General features: G+C 41.1%; 1 protein-coding gene across 7 annotated transcripts in view; it reads left to right on the plus strand.

The window, feature by feature from the left end:
* The window catches only part of RIPOR2 (RHO family interacting cell polarization regulator 2), a 157,394-nt gene that overhangs the window by 108,133 nt on the left and 30,312 nt on the right, over window positions 1-18,949 (plus strand). For 6 of the 7 annotated variants that reach the window (XM_075826552.1, XM_075826553.1, XM_075826551.1 and 3 more), the window contains 4 exons: window positions 690-858; window positions 6,007-6,142; window positions 9,355-9,516; window positions 10,648-10,806. In XM_075826552.1, the coding sequence (XP_075682667.1) occupies window positions 690-858; window positions 6,007-6,142; window positions 9,355-9,516; window positions 10,648-10,806 (626 nt within the window). The remainder of the gene's footprint in view (window positions 1-689; window positions 859-6,006; window positions 6,143-9,354; window positions 9,517-10,647; window positions 10,807-18,949) is intronic. The other variant, XM_075826557.1, reaches the window with a different exon arrangement.

The raw sequence follows: 18,949 nt of genomic DNA on the forward strand, positions 1-18,949 counted from the left end.
AATGGTAATAGACTATTATAATAACCTGTAATAAACTATTATAAACCTGGCACTAGCAAAAATGTCATTCCTTTAAAGGCTATGTACACCTTTTGAAATAGTTTTCGTTTTGTTTTTTTTTATAAAAATGTGTATTAGTGTGATTGGTGCAACTTTTAAAATACTTCTTATTAAAAATTATTTTTACTTTTTCAGATACTTCGTATCCTCTATACAGAGCAGCTGTATCGTGCACTAAAACCTAAATCCGTCCAGTCCACGGGATTGACTGGTTCAGTGAAAGCAGGTTATGAACTTAGATGTGATCGATAGCAGTTCTGACACGCAGGACCCGCTGACACTGAACCGGTCAGTCCCACGGACCTGACAGATACAGGTTTCCGCGCTCGATACAGCTGCTCTGTATACAGTATACAATGCAGCTGTATCTCAAAAATTTAAAATAATTTTTAATGAAGTATTTTAAAAGTTGCACCAATCACATCACAATAATATACATTTTATATTTAAAAAAAAAAAAAAACCCCAAACGATTGTGCACATGGAGTATGATCCATTAGTTATGGACAACTCGGATCTCTACATCTATCAGAATCATGCAGCATAGTATTAGTAGAATTAATGAATGCACGACCATTATCTTGTATACAGGACTGTAATGTGTTCCTGCTAAAGTACATATTTTACAGTTACAGATCTGAACACCCAGAAGCCAGGGGACACCTGAGCGAGGCATTGACTGAAGACACAGGTGTTGGCACCAGTGTTGCAAGCAGTCCCCTGCCGCTCACTACAGGAAATGAGAGCCTGGACATCACGCTGGTCCGGCATCTACAGTACTGCTCTGAACTTATTAAGGTGAGGTGTGAATGAATTACATGGCAGAAGAGGTTTACTTTCATGCATCTTCTAGAAACATTCGCTCATACCTGTACCAGGGGATCTTCAGTATGGACTGTTGACTTTTGATAGGGTTTTAAAAAATTATACCTTTGTATACTTTTTATTAAGGCCTTATTCGCAGCAATGTCTTTTTAACGGCCGTCACACGGCTGCATAAAATCAATGTATTTCTATAGGGCTATTCGCATGAACGTTTTTTACCGGAATGTGTCCGATTTTTGCCCATTTTCATGGATCCCTTAATAGACCCAAGTGGAGAACTGCTGTTTTTCATAACCGATTTGACACACGTTCATGTGAATACGGTCTAACTATAAAAAAAAATGTATGTAACTGCCGGGCCAGCATAAGATATTTCTGGGCCCCTTTACAGCCAAAGAGATTGGCCCCCCCTCCATTACCAGGGGTGGGCAACGGAAAGTGTGGCGCTCACGTTTGTACGCTATACGCAGTAACTGATTTTGTTACAGACGTCGAGTTACAGTGAACGAAACCATGAAGCAGTCAGTGACTGGTTGATGCACTGGATTTTATTGAATTCAACCAAAACTTTTCCCACTGTATGGCATACAATGGGATACGTAGCCTCCGGAATGGCCCTGGGGAAACTCCTGAAGTCACTGTTCATAAATGGACAGCAACGTCAGGAGCTTTCCCTGGGCCAAAGTCCACGGGCAGAGTGCTCGTTGACATCATTGTCCATATAGTGTTGTCAGGAGCGGTATACGTTTTTTTTGTGGGATCTATTAGGATGGAATAGCAGAGTCTACTACGCTATTCCACCCTTCAAAAAAAAAGGGTATACCGAAGTATACCAACCCGACGGAGACCAAAAGGACATAATCGAGCCCCATGAACACCTTTATCGTGTACGTCGGGAGCTTTTCCGTCGTACAAAATAAACATAGGGCAATAACACGATATGGAGGGCACCTTAAGCGAAGGAGAAGCACTTGCGAGGATGTAAGGAGCATTTAGGGCTCATTCACACGAGCGTATATTTCATCTCATGTGACTGTGACTGATCTCGGCTGCAGCAGTCACATGGGATAAAATGTCATCCCTGGAGGCCAGATTAGACGCAAAAGCACAGGGTTCTGGGTAAGTATAAGCTTTTTTTTTTATCTGCGGTGCAATTTTTTTGTGACAGAATCGCAGCTTTTCTGCCACAAAAATAGCAAAATCTGTTATTTGTTGCAGGTTTTACCTCCCATTGAATTCAATGGAGAAAACCCACAACAGAAAGCAGCGATTCTGCAACATAAATTGACATGCTGTGGGTTTAAAAGCCGCACTGCAGGTCAATTTATAAACGTTTTTTCAGTGCATTTTTTACGCAGCTTGTGGATGAGATTTGTTCAAATCTCATCCACTCTGCTGCTAATGTATTAAGCTGTGGATTTTCCATCCATTTTTCCGCGATTACGAAAATTGCGGCAAAAAACACTAGGTGAACGGAAAAAAACAAAACTTTATTTTCTACAAGTGGGGTCAGGGGGGCATGTGAAGGAGGATGGGGCACTCCGCAGTCTTGCAGGGTCCAGTCGGCTGTGTAGAAAAGGACCTGCTGGCCTGGCTCTCTCCACACGGAGCTTCTGCTTTCTTGCTGCTCATTCAGCATCTTCAGCTCCTGTAAGTACAGTCAGGGTCTCAGCGCTAGTTACTTCGGAGGAAGGAACGGGACCTAGCTGAAGGGTCCGTTCCTTTCTCCAAGTGACTAACGCTGGGGCCCTGATAGAAATGTTTAATAAGAAGCGGCTAATAGCCACCGTAGCTTTTACTTCTTAGCGCATGAACGGCCACAGATGCGGCTAATTTATTAAAAGGTGCACGTCTTTTGATAAATTAGGCCCATCTTACTTCAGTGTGGTTTAGGTTAGGACTGGCGTATGAAACGTCAGTCTTAAGTTCCCCTCCTCATTCTCTTCTACAGAAATCTAATTAATGAAATCCAATAGAAGACGTTCCCTTTAACTTCGCTATTACCCATAATGTGATACATTAAAAACACATTTCCAAATTAAATTTCGACACATTTTTGAAAATCCCTTTATTTTATTTTTGGCATCTACTCATTTTGATATAATTTTCTAATAATTTAGACAAGTAAAGATTCTGTTGTAAAGATTTTCTTTTTTTACCCTCACTTCTGTCTACTCCTTATCAATATTTCTGCCATATCACACATTAATCGCATACTGGTGTCAATCTATCTTCCTACATTTTCCTAGACACTCACCTGATTTTGATAGATTAAACATGCACATATAATTTCTTATGCTCTCAGTACTTTTCCCCTGCTTTTAATTTCACAATATATTTGTGTACAAATGCAATGGATTAAATCTATTGATAATGTAAGGCAACATCCTGAGTGTCATTGTTCACGGAGGAAGAACCAATAATGATATTTTCACAGGCAGATCAGTAGGAGAGGGAAAAGGTGTTTGACAATTCATATTGGTACTGTTATGGGGGCCATTAGTGGGTGTCCCCTTTCAATAGCCCACGTATTTTAGACCAAGAATACTTAGAAATGTCTGATTACTAAATCGGGAAACTTCACACAAGTGGACAATTCTACTTGTACTGTACATATTTTTTGGGGGAAAACATCTTTACGGTACCATTTGCTTTTCACTTCACTGTGAAAAAGGAAGTATGCAATTTAATATATTCACAATCCACATGCCCTTGCTATGTTCCTTTTTCATAAGCCTTTCCTAGTGAATATGGAGACTGTAAAGAGAATATCCCCAATCATGACTCCTATTAGCCAAAGCAGTGATAGCATTTGTGCATTACGCAACCTTGCCTTAATTTTAATGGGTACCGTGTAATGCTTAACTTTCCATGCGTGGTTTTCCCAAAGTGAACATCTGTGGTAGAACCCCCCCCACAATCATCTAACCCAGGGGTGGGCAAACTTTTTGACTCGCGGGCCACAATGGGTTCTAAAATTTGACAGAGGGGCCGGGCCAGGAGCATTTGGAGGGAGTGTTTGGGCCGGATATACTAAAGCATTAAATGTAGTGTGTGCAAACCTCATAGCACAGTAAGAACACTACAACCCAATTTATTAACTGTCTTTCAAATGTGAAAAATAGCCCTTATCAGTTAATAAATTTGTCTCAAGGAATATGCAAGATATGGCATTTACATACTATTTCGCAGATACTGGGAGGAGGAAATGTAAATAGATTAAAATAACATACGCACTGTGATTTATCAAGAAAAAGTTCTGTTGACTCTGTAAATTAGCTGCCAACCTCTGAGCAGTAGCCGCCCGTTCTTGTGTTGACTGCTTGCTAGCATAGTTTGCATGCTTCGTGGCAAAGTGACGGCTGATATTGTACTCTTTGAAAACCGAAGGGCTTAATGGTGACGTGAAACGAAGTGAAAATTAAAGTGAAATAAAGAGAAATACGCGCAACATTAACCCCTTAATGACCGGGCCATTTTGCACGTTAATGACCAAGGATTATTTTTTGTTTTTCCACGGTCGCATTCCAAGAGTCGTAACTCTTTTTTTATTCCGTCGACATAGCCGTATAAGGGCTTGTTTTTTTTTTTATTCCGTCGACATAGCCGTATAAGGGCTTGTTTTTTGCGGGACGAGTTGTATTTTGTAATTGTACCATTTTTAGATGCTTATAACATATTGATTAACTTTTATTAACTTTATTTTAGGAGAGAATTGAAAATAAGCAGCTATTCCAGCATTAATTTTCACGTTATAAATTTACGCCGTTTACTATGCAGCGTAAATAACATCTTAACTTTATTCTATGGGTCGGCACGATTACAGGGATACCAAATGTGTAAAGGTTTTATATGTTTTTTCTACGTTTGCACAATAAAAACCCTTTTAGAAAAAAATTACTTGTCTTTGCATCGCCGCGTTCCAAGAGGCGTAATTTTTTTATTTTTCCGTCGATGTGGCCGTACGTGGGATTGATTTTTGCGGGACAATGTGTAGTTTTCATTAGTACTATTTTGGGGTACATAGGACTTATAGATTAACTTTTATTTTATTTTTTATGGGGGGAATGGGAGAAAAGAGAGAATTTTGCCGTTGTTTTTTGCGTTTTCTTTGGACGCCGTTCATCCGGCGGTTTAATTAATGTGTTCATTTTATTGGTCAAGTTGTTACGATCGCGGGGATACCATATATGTGTATGTGTGATTTGTTTTGACCGTTTTATTAAATAAAACCACTTTTTGGGGCAAAAAAGTAGTTTTATTTGACTTTGACTGTAATTTTTTTTATTTTTTTTTTCACAAACTTTATTTAACGGTTTTACTTTTTTTTTTTTTGTCCCACCAGGGGACTTCACTATGCGATGTGCCGATCGCATATATAATGCTTTGGTATACTTCGTATACCAAAGCATTATTGCCTGTCAGTGTAAAACTGACAGGCAACCTGTTAGGTCATGCCTCTGGCATCGCCTAACAGGCAGATGCTGAAGACAGACCTGGGGGTCTTTGTTAGACCCCCGGCTGTCATGGAAACCCGACGGCGACCCGCGATTTGTTTGCGGGGGCGCCGATCGGGAGACAGAGGGAGTTCCCCCCTCTGTCAAACACATTAAATGCCGCTGTCACTGTTGACAGCGGCATTTAATGGGTTAAACTGCCGGAATCGGCGCGTGCTTCGATTCCGGCAGTTGCAGCAGGAGCCAGGCTGTGTATAACAGCCGTGCTCCTGCCGCTGATCGCGTGGGTAAACTGGCAGTACCCGCGCGATCACAGGACGGATATATCCGTCCTCCTGCGCGAACTAGCAGCTGCTGAGGACGGATATATCTTGGACAAGTTCGGCGGGCCGGATTAAAAAGCCTAACGGGCCGTATGTGGCCCGCGGGCCGTAGTTTGCCCATGTCTGATCTAACCGCAGGGGGGCCTGCCTAATGGCAAAGGATTATGTATAGTGGAAAAACCCTTTAAATTGCTTACTGCACATGTAAATATTATGAAGCACACCGTATCACTTTACAGTAGTTTGAGCATTTTGTCCCTAGGTGGGAAAATAATGGGTTTTGTAGGTAGCATATAGATTCCCTAAAATCATTTTTATCTATCTTTTTATGCTTCTTCTAGCAAATTATTACCTCTAGTCAAGTTCTGTTTGTCCTAAGAGATCTGAAGAAAAAACTGAGTAGACAAAGCCAAGTGATCAAGCAATTGTCAGACATCAGCAAAGATAACATGGGCAACACAAATTCAGTTGTAGAAGGTGAGTAAAGAATAATTAACCATTCAAGCTTACGAGTAGAGAGGTGACTATGTTGACATGTATAAAAATGCCTGTAAAACAACTGCAAATGTTTAGTGTATATCAAGACGCCTCTTTAACCAAACTGCCTAGCCTTCTACTGACTGGTGAAAAATGAAATGGCTGCCACCCTTTTCCAATGTGAGATAAGAAAGAGACATGACCACATGCACACGGCCGTACCCGTAATTACAGCCCGCACTTGCGGGTACGGCTGGCCACGGACCGCAGCCCACATTTTCTGCCCATTCTCCCATACAATGTATGGAAGTACGGACCGTAAAAACGCAAAAGATAGGACATGTTGTCTCTTTTGCGGTACAGTTCTACGGCATGGACACCTATCCGTAGAGATACGGAAAGGTGTCCGCGGCTAATAGAACTGAATGGGCCCGTAATTACGGTCCGCGATTACGGAGATTTTTTACAGTCATGTGCATGGGGCCTTAAAGTACACTTTTAATTTTTTCCTATGCGCACTATATTTTCTAATTTTACCAGCTTGACATTCCCACTTTTTGTACATGTTTTATACAAGTAATTGTTGGAGAACCGTTTCTTGTGGTCACATGTAAAAAAGAAAATGGCGCCATCGGCAAAATAGTCTATTGAGTATCAGACTGGTATTTACATCAGTAATTCTTCTGATCATAACCTGGGGCTGTTTTTTAATCTCTATCATAGGACATGCACACTAGCTGCAGATTTGAATAACCAAGATGCTTTTGTTCATATAATCCTGCGTGGTTTCTTCGCAAATATTCTGTCATTCAAAATGATTCAGATATGCTCAGAACAAAGGTTTGCAAGCACAGGCCTATAATGTGAGAAGTTGTGGACTAGTTTGCAATTAATAAGGTATAAGGCAGCAATGTATTATTTAGAGAGAATCGGCAGAAATACTTTTTCTGGAATATGGAAATGTTATCTCTAAAATAGGGTGAATTGACAGAATACAGGCAGCCATAATTACAGCTTGTATTCTGCTAATTAAGGCAGAATTAATATTAACATTTTAAGGAATTGCTATTCATACATCATGCATATCAGTGGGTGCCTCCCTCACTTCAAAAAAAATGTGTATTTGTTATTTTAAGTATTGATTTTCTGCAAAGATTTGTTGAACAATGGAAAAAGTCTAAGCCCTTATTCACACGACAGGGTTTCCCGGCCGGGTGACGGCCGTTCATAAATCGGCCGTCACCCGGCAGCATTAGGAACAATAGACCCCTAATGGGGCTATTCACACGATCGATTTTTTGACGGCCCGGGAAACCTGGCCGTCAAAAAATGGGACATGCACTATTTTCAGCCGTTTACCCGGCCGCCCGGCTCCCATAGAAGTCCATGGGGCCGGGTAATACACGGCCATCACTGGAATGTGTCCCGAGTGATGGCCATGTATTTTGTCGCTCTCGCTCTCTCTCCTCCTCCTCCTCCTCCTCACAGTGCAGAGTGCATGTGAGGAGGAGGAGGGTCTTTTTACGCTCCCTGTAGAAGTCTGACTCTCCAATCCCCGGCCGGGGATTGGGGATTCCGCTACGGGAGAAGTGAGCGACTACTGCTGTTCATATATGGACACAGTGACGTCACTCACTTCAGAAGCGGAATCCCTGACACCTTGGCCAGGGATTCCGCTACAGGAGAAGTCAGTGACTAAACTGTCCATATATGGACATTGAAGTCAGTGACTTCTCCTGGAAGGCGGGGGGATGGGTGCAACCTGCAGGGGGCTGGGTGGCATTACCTGCAGGGGGCTGGGTGGCATTACCTGCAGGGGGCTGGGTGGCATTACCTGCAGGGGGCTGGGTGGCATTACCTGCAGGGGCTGGGCGGCATTACCAACAGGGGGCTGGATGGCATTGTCTACAGAGGGCTGTGTGTGGCAACAAATTTAAATGAAATTCATCCGATTTTAAAACGGACAGGGAAAAAAAAGGATGCAAAATGGGTCAAAATCGGCAGTTAAAAACGGCAGCCCGGAACGGAATCAAAACGGATGCAAACCGGCCGGGAAAAACGGCCCAATACGGCCGATTTTAACGGCCAACAAACGGACCCTATTGTGTTAATGAGGCGTAAGCGTGTTTGTGTGTGCTCTGGTCCATGGTTAAATGAAGCTAAAAGTGACTTTCTAAGCTGTGACTTTGCTTAGGAGAATGATTTGCTGCACCATGGACACAACGGAATTGGCTGGATATCTGTGCTAATAGTTCCCTACTGATCTTTTATTATTACATGCCTACACAACATTTCAGTTTTTGGCTTATAAGTCATCATTGTCCTTGAGTTATCTACAGACCCTTTCTGCCCAATTTGCCTTATTTGTTTGGCAGTATCCTGTTTTTTCTTTTTCATTTTATCCTTGTAGTCTTAAAAATCAACTCGCTTTGCACTGGTTTTCTGGTGAGCTTGAGGTGCTTATAACTGTAGTGGGACGTATGGGTGAGGGACGCAGCAGATTAAGGAACTGATGAAACAGAAGGTTCATTTCCGCTGCTATAACGTTCGTCCACACTGATGTCACATCATGTGGAGGTGATTGACTACTTAAAATCACGTGGACGGATGGCAAATGCATTTAGGCCAGAAAGCAGTTGGAAGTACGGTATCCAAAAGAGAGCAGGGGAACCGTATTATGTGCAGACTGCATGGGAAGAGCAGGAAGTCCGTGTAGTGCAGCTTCAGCCAATAGCTTCAGCCGTACTGGGTGATGTCAGAGAGGTGAGCATCATTTTGGAACCTTCTGCTGTACAATCTGGTAACATGCAGCAGCAGTAGTTGTTGTCTGTGGTCTCAAGGATCAATCGTGTACCTAGCATCTTAGAATTTTGCGTTTAGACCAGAGTGAAGAAATTAACAGCCCCGGTATGTTTAACTATTTGACATGCAAGTCATGCTACTTGTTTGAAGACGAGCGGTATTATATACATCCTTGACTGTCAGGGCTAGCCTGCAAGAAGTTTGGCCGGAGAGGCTTTCAGTCTCGTACAATTGCCTAAGCAAGCAGGCTGGCCACTGTCCTGGCCCAGGAGATGCGGCTGGTATGATTATTGGGGGTACATTTTAAGGTTTTGGCTATCTAGCCATTTTGTGCTGATTTTAATGGTTGTTGTATTGTAATGAGTCATTGTTAAAATTATGGAAAGTAACTTAGTGTTTTTGTGTCTTAGTTATCTCTGGATTTCATGACATGCCGTCACTTCTATCTTTCTGGACAAAATGCTCCACGCCTGTTCACATGTACCACATAAGTGCTGACAAAATGATGAAACCGCTGCATGAAACCTTTAGCCAAATGGTTAATACGGAAAGCCCAGGACTTGCCGAAACAGGTATAAGAGTATTTATTGTGGATCAATGGATCCGTGCATTAATACTTGCATACTGTCTGTCCTTGCAGTCAATGTTCATATTCAAACAGAGGCCAAGGAACAGTATAAAACAAAAACAGGTTGGGACACTGTTATCATGGCTTTCGTTTTTTACAGGATCTATGACAGATATGTCATCCTGATGATCTTTTTGACTGATCTGTTATGATCCAGTTGACCTATAATGGATCCATCAGGTTGGGTTTTTTTTTTTTTTTTTTTACTGGATAGTATTGCGCAGCATACTCTCTACTTAGACCATCAAAAATGAACAGAAACCATACAGAAAAGAGGTAATGCTAGTGTCAACTTTACTCAAGTAGGTTTCATGTGTCTACTATTACTCAAAATTTTATTTTCGTTTCAGGTCCTCTCCATCTAAAGCAACAGACCAAGTGGTTTAGTGTGGCTAAAGATTTTTTTTCTTTAAAGGGGCATACCGGCTGTAGCAGGTGATGGCATATCTTTTTGTGATGGCATATCACTTGCTAATTGGCATGGGTCCTATTGCTGGGACCTCCTTCCGTTTGATAGAATGTAGGAACCGCAGTGCTCTGTGGAGAACTGAGGCTCCTTCTAAATCTCTCCTTGCATTAAACCACAACTGTCCAGGCGCTGTGCAGGTATTGCAACTTTTTACATTCATGTTTGTGTGACTAAGCTGCAGTTACCATGGTACCTGAATGGAAGTGGCGCTGTGCAGAGAAAACACTCACAAAACTGTCCTCGTAATAAGTGGGGGTTCCAACAGTCGGACCCATACTGATTAGCAAGTGATGACCTATCCTAATGGATACGCTGTCACTTTCTACAGCCGGAATACCCCTTTAAACCACTTGTATGCAAAGATATGTTACTATGTTCTGAAAAAATTTCTTAAAAAAAAAAAAGACTTCATCAGCTGGGTGGACTCTGTGGCAACGGGCAAAACAAAAGTGTCAGGGTACTTCATTACACATAAGCTGATTCTCCCATAGAAGGGTGATATTTCTGTTCAGGATTACTGTAGTCATGCTCTTCATAATTGTATATCCATGTCATTATAATGTGTTCTGTGAATTTATCACTAATAGCCTTTATTTTCCTTTTTAGTTTACAGAACGCTGGTTGCTCACATTCTGGACAAAACAGAAAACACGTTGTCGTCTAATTTGTCTGCAGAAACAATTACAGTTTTTCAGTATTATGATTTTTTCAGTGGCCATAATATTACAGACCTTAAAAGCTATTTGATGTACCTCGCTAAGGAAGGTAGGGTATTTGTTATTTTATAGAACGTATTTTTATGCACTACAGGTGTTTTTTGCTTTTTTTAATCCCTTTTTATTAGAAAGATGCCTCTAAAATAAGCTGATCATAAGATGTCCCGCTGCTAGGACCCCAGCGAGTAGCTTTAATCCGCTATGTCAGCTTGTGTTTAATTACCCTACAGTGCCAACACAGCGGAAATAAAGCATTTCATGGTGCCTTTTGAAAACAATGGGCTGTCCATGTAATGCATGGACATGTTAAGTCCCAGAGTGAGAGACGCTCTTTGTAGCTGCTCTCCACTTCAGTTAATTTGTTGGTGGTCCAGAACATGGGACCCACTCTATTAACTCAGAATACCCTAACAGGGTTTTTTGAAAATCTGTTTTTATTTTAAATAAGACCACTCCTTTAGACAACTCATACTTAGATTAAATTCTAATGTTTTTAACCCCTTAAGGACGCAGCCTAGTTTTGGCCTTAAGGCTCAGAGCCCATTTTTCAAATCTGACATATTTCACTTTATGTGGTAATAACGTCGGAATGCTTAAACCTACCCAAGCGATTCTGAGATTGTTTTCTCGTGACACATTGGGCTTCATGTTCAGTGTTTATTGGTGAAAAATGGCAAAATTTAGAGAAAATGTTGAAAAAATTGCATTTTTCAGAATTTAAATGCATCTGCTTGTAAAACAGACGGTTATACCACCCAAAATAGTTACTAGTTCACATTTCCCATATGTCTCCTTTAGATTGGCATCGTTTTTGGAACATTCTTTTATTTTTCTTGGACGTTACAAGGCTTAGAACATAAACAGCAATTTCTCATATTTTTAAGAAAATTTCAAAAGCTTTTTTTAAGGTACCTCTTGAGTTCTGAAGTGGCTTTGTGGGGCCTATGTATTAGAAACCCTGATAAAACACCCCATTTTAAAAACTAGACCCCTCAAAGTATTCAAAACAGCAGTTATAAAGTTTTTTAACCCTTCAGGCATTTCACAGGAATTAAAGCAAAGTGGAGGTGAAATTTGCAAATTTCATTTTTCTTGCTGAATTTCAATTTTATTCATATTTTTTTCTGTAACACAGAAGGTTTTACCAGAAAAACACTACTAAATATGTATTGTCCAGATTCTGCAGTTTTTAGAAATGTCCCACATGTGGCCCTACTGCGCTCGTGGACTAAAACACAAGCCCTAGAAGCAAAGAAGCACCTAGTGCATTTTGAGTCCTCTTTTTTATTAGAATATATTTTAGGCAGCATGCCAGGTTTGAAGAGGTGTTGCGGTGTCAAAACAGTAGGAATCCCCCAATAGTGACCCCATTTTGGAAACTACACCCCTCAAGGAATTCATTTAGGGTTGTTGTTACCATTTTGACAGCACAGTTTTTTCACAGCACGTATTTGAATTGGGCTCTGAAATGAAAAAAATGAAATTTTTTTTCCAATAAAATGTCATTTGTGATCAAAATTTCTTATTTTCACAAGAAATAAAATACTCCATTTTGTTGCCCAATTTGTCCTGAGTGCGGAAATACCCCATTTGTGGTGATAAACTGCTGTTTGGGCCCATGGGAGGGCTCAGAAGGAAAGGAGCGCTGTGTGTCCTTTGGAGTACAGATTTTGCTGGATTGGTTTTCGGGTGCCATGTCGCATTTGCAGAGCCCCAGAGGTATCAAAGCAATAGAAACCCACCACAAATGACCCCATTTTGGAAACTACACCCCTCAAGGAATTCATTTATGGGTAATGTGACCATTTTGACCCCATAGTTTTTTCACAGAACTTATTTGAATTGGGCTGGGAATGAAAACAAAATTATTTTTGTCAAATAATATGTAGTTTTGGCTGAAAATTTCTTATTTTCACAAGAAACAAAATACCCCATTCTGTTGCGCAATTTGTTCTGAGTGCCGCAATACCCCATTTGTTGTGATAAACTGCCGTTTGGGCCCATGGGAGGGCTCAGAAGGAAAGGACCACCATTTGGCCTACTCAGGATTTTCTAGTGCGAAGTCATGTATGCAGAAGCCCCTGAGGTACCAGTACAGTTGAAACCCGCAAGAAGTGACCCCGTTTTAAAAACTACACCCTTAAGGCATTCATCTAGAGGTGTAGTGAGCATTTTGACGGGAGACCTACACCCCATAAACTGTCATGTGGGTTCTCCCGGGTATGGCAATACCCTACATGTGGCTGTTATCAGCTGCCTGGACACACAGCAGGGCCCAGAGGGGAAAGACGAGGGGGGATAAGCTGTGCGGAGTGCATCAGGGTAAGTAGAATTGGGGTAAATTATAAACCAAGGGATGTATGATAAATTTTAAAACACTTTCATACAGAGCTCTGGTTATTCGGGACACGTGTCACATTGATATTTTGTGTCCTCCCTTATCCCCCTCTTATAGCAGACTTTGCACCTCTTTTGACTTTTTCCCTTCTTGCCTGTTTGGGGAACTTCTCCTGGAAAGTGTTGCCCTGGTACGATGCGTGTGGGCTCGCTTCCAGAAGTACTTGGTGCCCCCCCTTCTTGGTCCCTAAAGATTAGGTTCTTGATAATCACCTCTTGAAATTCCAGGAAAGTTCCCGTCTGGCCTGCACATCGACGTAGCATGTACGCATTGTACAATGCCATCTGTATGATGTGCCCGGCCAGCTTCTTATACCACACCGCATGGCACTGTAGGGCTTCAGGGCTTGATCTTACAAGTCCATCCCTCCCATGTACCTATTGTAGTCCAGGATGCAGTCTGGTTTGGGGGTGGCCTTTCCTTCATATATCCTAAACCTGTAGGTATACCCTGATGCACTCTCACAGCTTATACATCTTCACGCCATACCTTGCCCTCTTACCCGGCAGGTACTCGCGGAATTGAACCCTCCCTTTAAAATGTACCAGGGACTCATCAATAGAAATACACTTCTCGGGGATGTATGCTTGGGAAAACCGGGCACTGGAACGGTCTAATAAGGGTCTCCGTTTATACAAACGGTCAAAACTGGGGTCATCTTGGGGTGGGCACTGCTCATTATCAGTATAATGTAAGAAGCGAAGTATTGCCTCATTTATTTTTTTTTTTAGGTTCCAGTTCAGTTCTGAAGTTGCTTTGAGGGGCCCATATATTAGAAACCCCTATCAAATATCCCATTTTAGAAACTAGACCCCTCAAAGTATTCACAACAGCATGTAGAAAGTTTATGAACCCCTTAGGTGTTTCACAAAAATTTAGAGCAAAGTAGAGGTGAAATTTACCTTTTTTTTTGTCAGAAAATCCTCTTTATACCATTTTTTTTATAACACAAAAGGATTTATCAGAGAAACGCAACTCAATACGTATTGCCCAGATTCTGCAGTTTTGAGAAATATCCCACATGTGGCCCTAGTGCAGTAATGGACTGAAGCACCGGCCTCCGAAGCAAAGGAGAACCTGGTGGATTTTGAGGCCTCTTTTTTATTAGGCACCATGTCCGGTTTGAAGAGGTCTTGTGGTGCCAAAACATTGGGAACCCCCCAAAAGTGACCCCAATTTGGAAACTAGACCCCTTGAGGAATCCATTGTAGTTTTCTTGGGGTGCATGCGGCTTTTTGATCAGTTTTTATTCTATTTTTAGGTGGCGTGGTGACTAAAAAACAGCAATTCTACTATTGTTTTTTTTTTCGTTTTTTTTACAGCGTTCACCGTGCCCTATAAATGACGTATTCACTTTATTCTGCGGGGCGATACGATTACGGCGATACCAGATGTTTATAGGTTTTTTTTATGTCTTATGGCGTTTGCACAATAAAATACGTTTTGTAAACAATCATTCACTTTTTGTGTTACCTTATTCTAAGAGCCAGAACGTTTTTATTTTTCAATCAATAAAGCCGTGCGAGGACTTATTTTTTGCGTAACGAACTGTAGTTTCGATCAGTACCATTTTTATTTTATTTTACGGTGTTCACCGTGCGGGATAAATAATGTAGTTCAGGCCGTTACGGACGCGGCGATACCAATTATGTATAGTTTATTTATATATTTTTATTAATAATAAAGGACTGATAAGGGAAAAGGGGGGATTTTTACTTTTATTACTTTTAAATCTTTTATTTTCTTATTTTTACACATCTTTTTGTAACTTTTTTTTTACTGTATTACTTTGTCCCACTAGGGGACTTGAGGGCAGGAGGCCCTGATCGCAATTCTAATACACTGCACTACATGCGTAGTGCAGTGTATTAGAACTGTCAGCTACTCACTGACAGCAAGCATAGTGGGTCCTGACGTTGTCAGGACCCACTAGGCTTCCGTCTATGGCATAGCCGGACGCCATTGTTTGGTGTCCGGTTGCCATAGTCACCATCGCCGGCCGCTATCACGTAGCAGTCCGGCGATGGCAGCTTAACCCCTAAAAAGCTGCGATCTCTATAGAACGCGGCTTTTAAGGGGTTAATCAGCGGGGACACAGCGATCGGTCCCCGCTGTAGGAGCTGTGACAGCTGCTGAACAAGACAGCAGCGTCACAGCTCCTGTATGTGTCGGGAGGACGGCCGAAACGGGCGTTACTCCCGAGACGTACTATTACGGCATGGAGCGCGAACGATACAGCTGCCATGACGTAATAGTACGTCAAGGAGCGGGAAGGGGTTAAACAAACATGCACAATCAAGAAGTTGTGGATGATATCTCACTAACTATAGGAAGTGGTCTTGCCCATCATCGGACTGGGTATTAGAATCAAAAAGTGTTCAGTCATCATAATAAATATTTGAGGAAAAGCAATGCGTATTCAGGTTTATGAAGCACTCTTAACCCCTTAATTACCGGGCCTGAAAAGACCTTAATGACCAAGCCAGATTTGTTAAATCTGGTATGTCTGACTTTATCAGAGAATAACTCTGCGAAAGTTTTGAATATCCAAGTAATTCTGACATTGTTTTTTCGTTACATGTTGTACTTTATTTTAGTGGTAAAAGTAGACTGATCCGATTTGCGGAAATTAATAAAAAAATAGAAAAATGGAAGACATTTTGTAAAAATTATAATTTTTCCTTATTTTTAACTGCAATATGTCCCATATGTACATACATACTGTACAATTTTTTTATTAAATATATATTTCCATCGCTTTACTCTATTTTGGCAGCACTTTTGAAAAAAAAAATGTTTTTTTTGAACAATTTAGAAGACTTACAACTTTAGTAATCATTTTATAAATTTTGAAGTACATTTTGTTTTTCTGCACCAAGCCAGGTTTTCAGAGGCTCATAGGTGTCAGAATGGTGGAAACCCCCACAAGTGACCCCATTTTGAAAACTACACCCCTTAAGGTATTTATTAAGGGGTGTTGTAAGTATTTTGACCCCACAGGTTTTTGTAAGAATTCATGCAAAGCAGGTGTAAAAAAAATATAATTTCACTTTTTTCATAAAAGTATCACTTTGAAGACCGATTTCTTTGTAAAGCGACCTTGAGAATGAAGAAACACACCCCAAAATGTATCACCCTGTTTTTCCTGTTTTCAAAAATGCCCCCATTGTGACCCTAATGCGTTGCCTGGACACATGGCAGGGCCCGAAAGGAAGGGAGTAATCGGAGGCATTCAGGTCTCATATTTTGCTTGAAAATGTTTTAGGCCCCACTGTACATTTGGAGAGGTTTTGAACTACCAGAACGATAGCAGCTCCCCATAATGACCCCATTTAGAAAACTAGACCCCTTAAGGTATTTATCTAGGGGTGTAGTGAGTATTTTGACTCCACAGTTTTTTGCTAAATTTAATGCATAGCAGGTGAAATTTAAAAAAACAACACTTTTTATATAAAAGTATCACTTTGAAGACCGATTTCTTTGTAAAGCGACTATGAGAATGAAGAAACACACCCCAAAATCTATCACCCTGTTTCTCCTGTTTTCAAAAATGCCCCCATTGTGACCCTAATGCGTTGCCTGGACACACGGCAGGGCCCGAAAGGGAGGGAGCACCCGAAGACTTTCAGGACACACGTTTTGCTTGAAAATGTTTCAGGTCCCATTACACATTTATAGAGGCACTGAGCTGCCAAAAAGATAGAAACTCCCAATAAATGACCCCATTTTGAAAACTAGACCCCTTAAGGTATTCATCTAGGTGTGTACTAAGTATTTTGACCCCACAGTTTTCGCAGGAAGTAATGCAAAGCAGGTGTAAAGAAAATTTTATTTCACTTTTTTTCACAAATGTGTCATTTTAAGGTCAGATTTCTTGTACAGAGGACATGAGAATAAGGAAATGCACCAGAAATGTATCACCCTGTTTCTCCTGTGTTCAAAAATATCCCCATTGTGGCCCTAATGTGTTTCCTGGACACACGGCAGGACCCAAAAGGAAGGGAGCACCCGGAGGCTTTCAGGACACACATTTTGCTTGAAAATGGGAGGATTCTACTTTTCTAGATTGAGAAATATATGTCCCTAACAGTTTCTACACCCTATGACTATGTCGTGCTAAGAAAGCAGCTGTCCTGAAATCATGTCAGTCCATAGACATTATGTATATCAACCCGCTCTGATATATAGTAAGTTAGAGTGGGAAAATGTATTAAACTGTTGGCGGAAAAAGGCAATATATCCAAAAAAAAAGGAGGAAGAATGTATCCAGCTATGTGGAAAACTAGAGCATGTTCACAGGATGAAAGAAAATTTGTAGGGCTGTAATGACTTTATTATTCAAAGTGACTGGTCATACAACGTCTCTTTAGCTCTATCAATCCCTATATAAGGGACGAATGTGCCAAGTGACGCAGTACACCATAACAAGCCCCTGCCCGGCAAGGTAGGAACCGCCATGTGCACAAAACAACCAATCACCTGTAGAATATATAAAGGGGCAGTGTCCCACACCGTATGTATAGATACAGTAAAGGACCACTACTCCCCAAATTAATGTCGCTATTTCTAGAAGTATTGTCTGGTGTAAGAGGTCCACCAAAAACCCGAATAAAACTGTAATAAAGCCCATAGTGTATTGATAAGGAACAGCTCGCTTCTTAGAAATCCTCAGAACAAAAAGAAAAAATTATGCCGTATCCCCAGTGAGTAACAGCTATTTATGGCAGGACATAGTCATAACGGAAAAGGAAATAAAAAGCTTTCAGGGCACAATTTTATCTTGAATGAATTTCAGGGCCTTATTCCACTTTATATAACTGGGTTATATCCCAAAATGACTCAATCTAGAAAAGTATATTTCCCTCCCTCCCAAAAAAAGTGATTAAAAAAAAGAAATCTCTAAAAGAACCCTAAATTTTGTCATCTCCTAAATATACAGCGAAGCTGCTTCCCTAAAAAAAAAAAAAGAGGTGTACAGAAAAATAAAATCCTAAATAAATCCTGCATTTTAACTTTTATAGCTCGCAAAAGAAAATTAGTAATGTGCGGTATGATAGATTTCAAAACAGGGACTTATGCATAGACCAGGGTTAGAAGGACAAGCGGAACAATAATATTGTGACTCACTTCGCTGTCCTCGTTTGCTGCAGACCCGACACCGTTTTTTGGGGTATTTCTGGTTAGGTGTTGAAGGGATGGGGTGTAAAAAATGTTTTTCAACAAGTCGGCGTACATCCTCGGACTCATGGACTACTCTCTGGTCTGCAGATTGAAATAGGAGATCTTCAATAACTTTCTCCTGAAATTCAAAGAATGTCGCCCTGCCCGCTGATTTTTTGTACAGGACAAATGCCTTGTGCATTGCAACCTGGATGAGGTATATTGCCACTTTCTTATACCATGTTCTGGTTTTCCTTTTAACCAGATAAGGTTGTAACATCTGGTCGCACAAATCTACCCCACCCATGAATTTGTTATAGTTGATGACATACACAGGCTTTTGTCTATCTGCAGAGGCCCCACGTTCTCTAACAGTTGCTGTTGCACTTGAATGGACAGTGCTGATCTTGTAGACGTCCTTGCGGTCACGAAATTTTAAAGCCAGCATCTTCTCAATTTGAAAAGTGCATGACTCCCCCTTTCGTAGTTTTTTATCCACAAGTTGACGTGGGAAACCTTTGCGATTCCTGCGTATTGTGCCACAGGCTCCGGTGTTGGCACAATGAAGGGCGCTAAACAATGGCACACTGGTATAAAAACTGTCAGTGTATACATGATACCCCTTGTGTAGGAA

Source organism: Rhinoderma darwinii, chromosome 5 (assembly GCF_050947455.1).
Source record: "Rhinoderma darwinii isolate aRhiDar2 chromosome 5, aRhiDar2.hap1, whole genome shotgun sequence".
Lineage (NCBI taxonomy): Eukaryota > Metazoa > Chordata > Amphibia > Anura > Rhinodermatidae > Rhinoderma > Rhinoderma darwinii.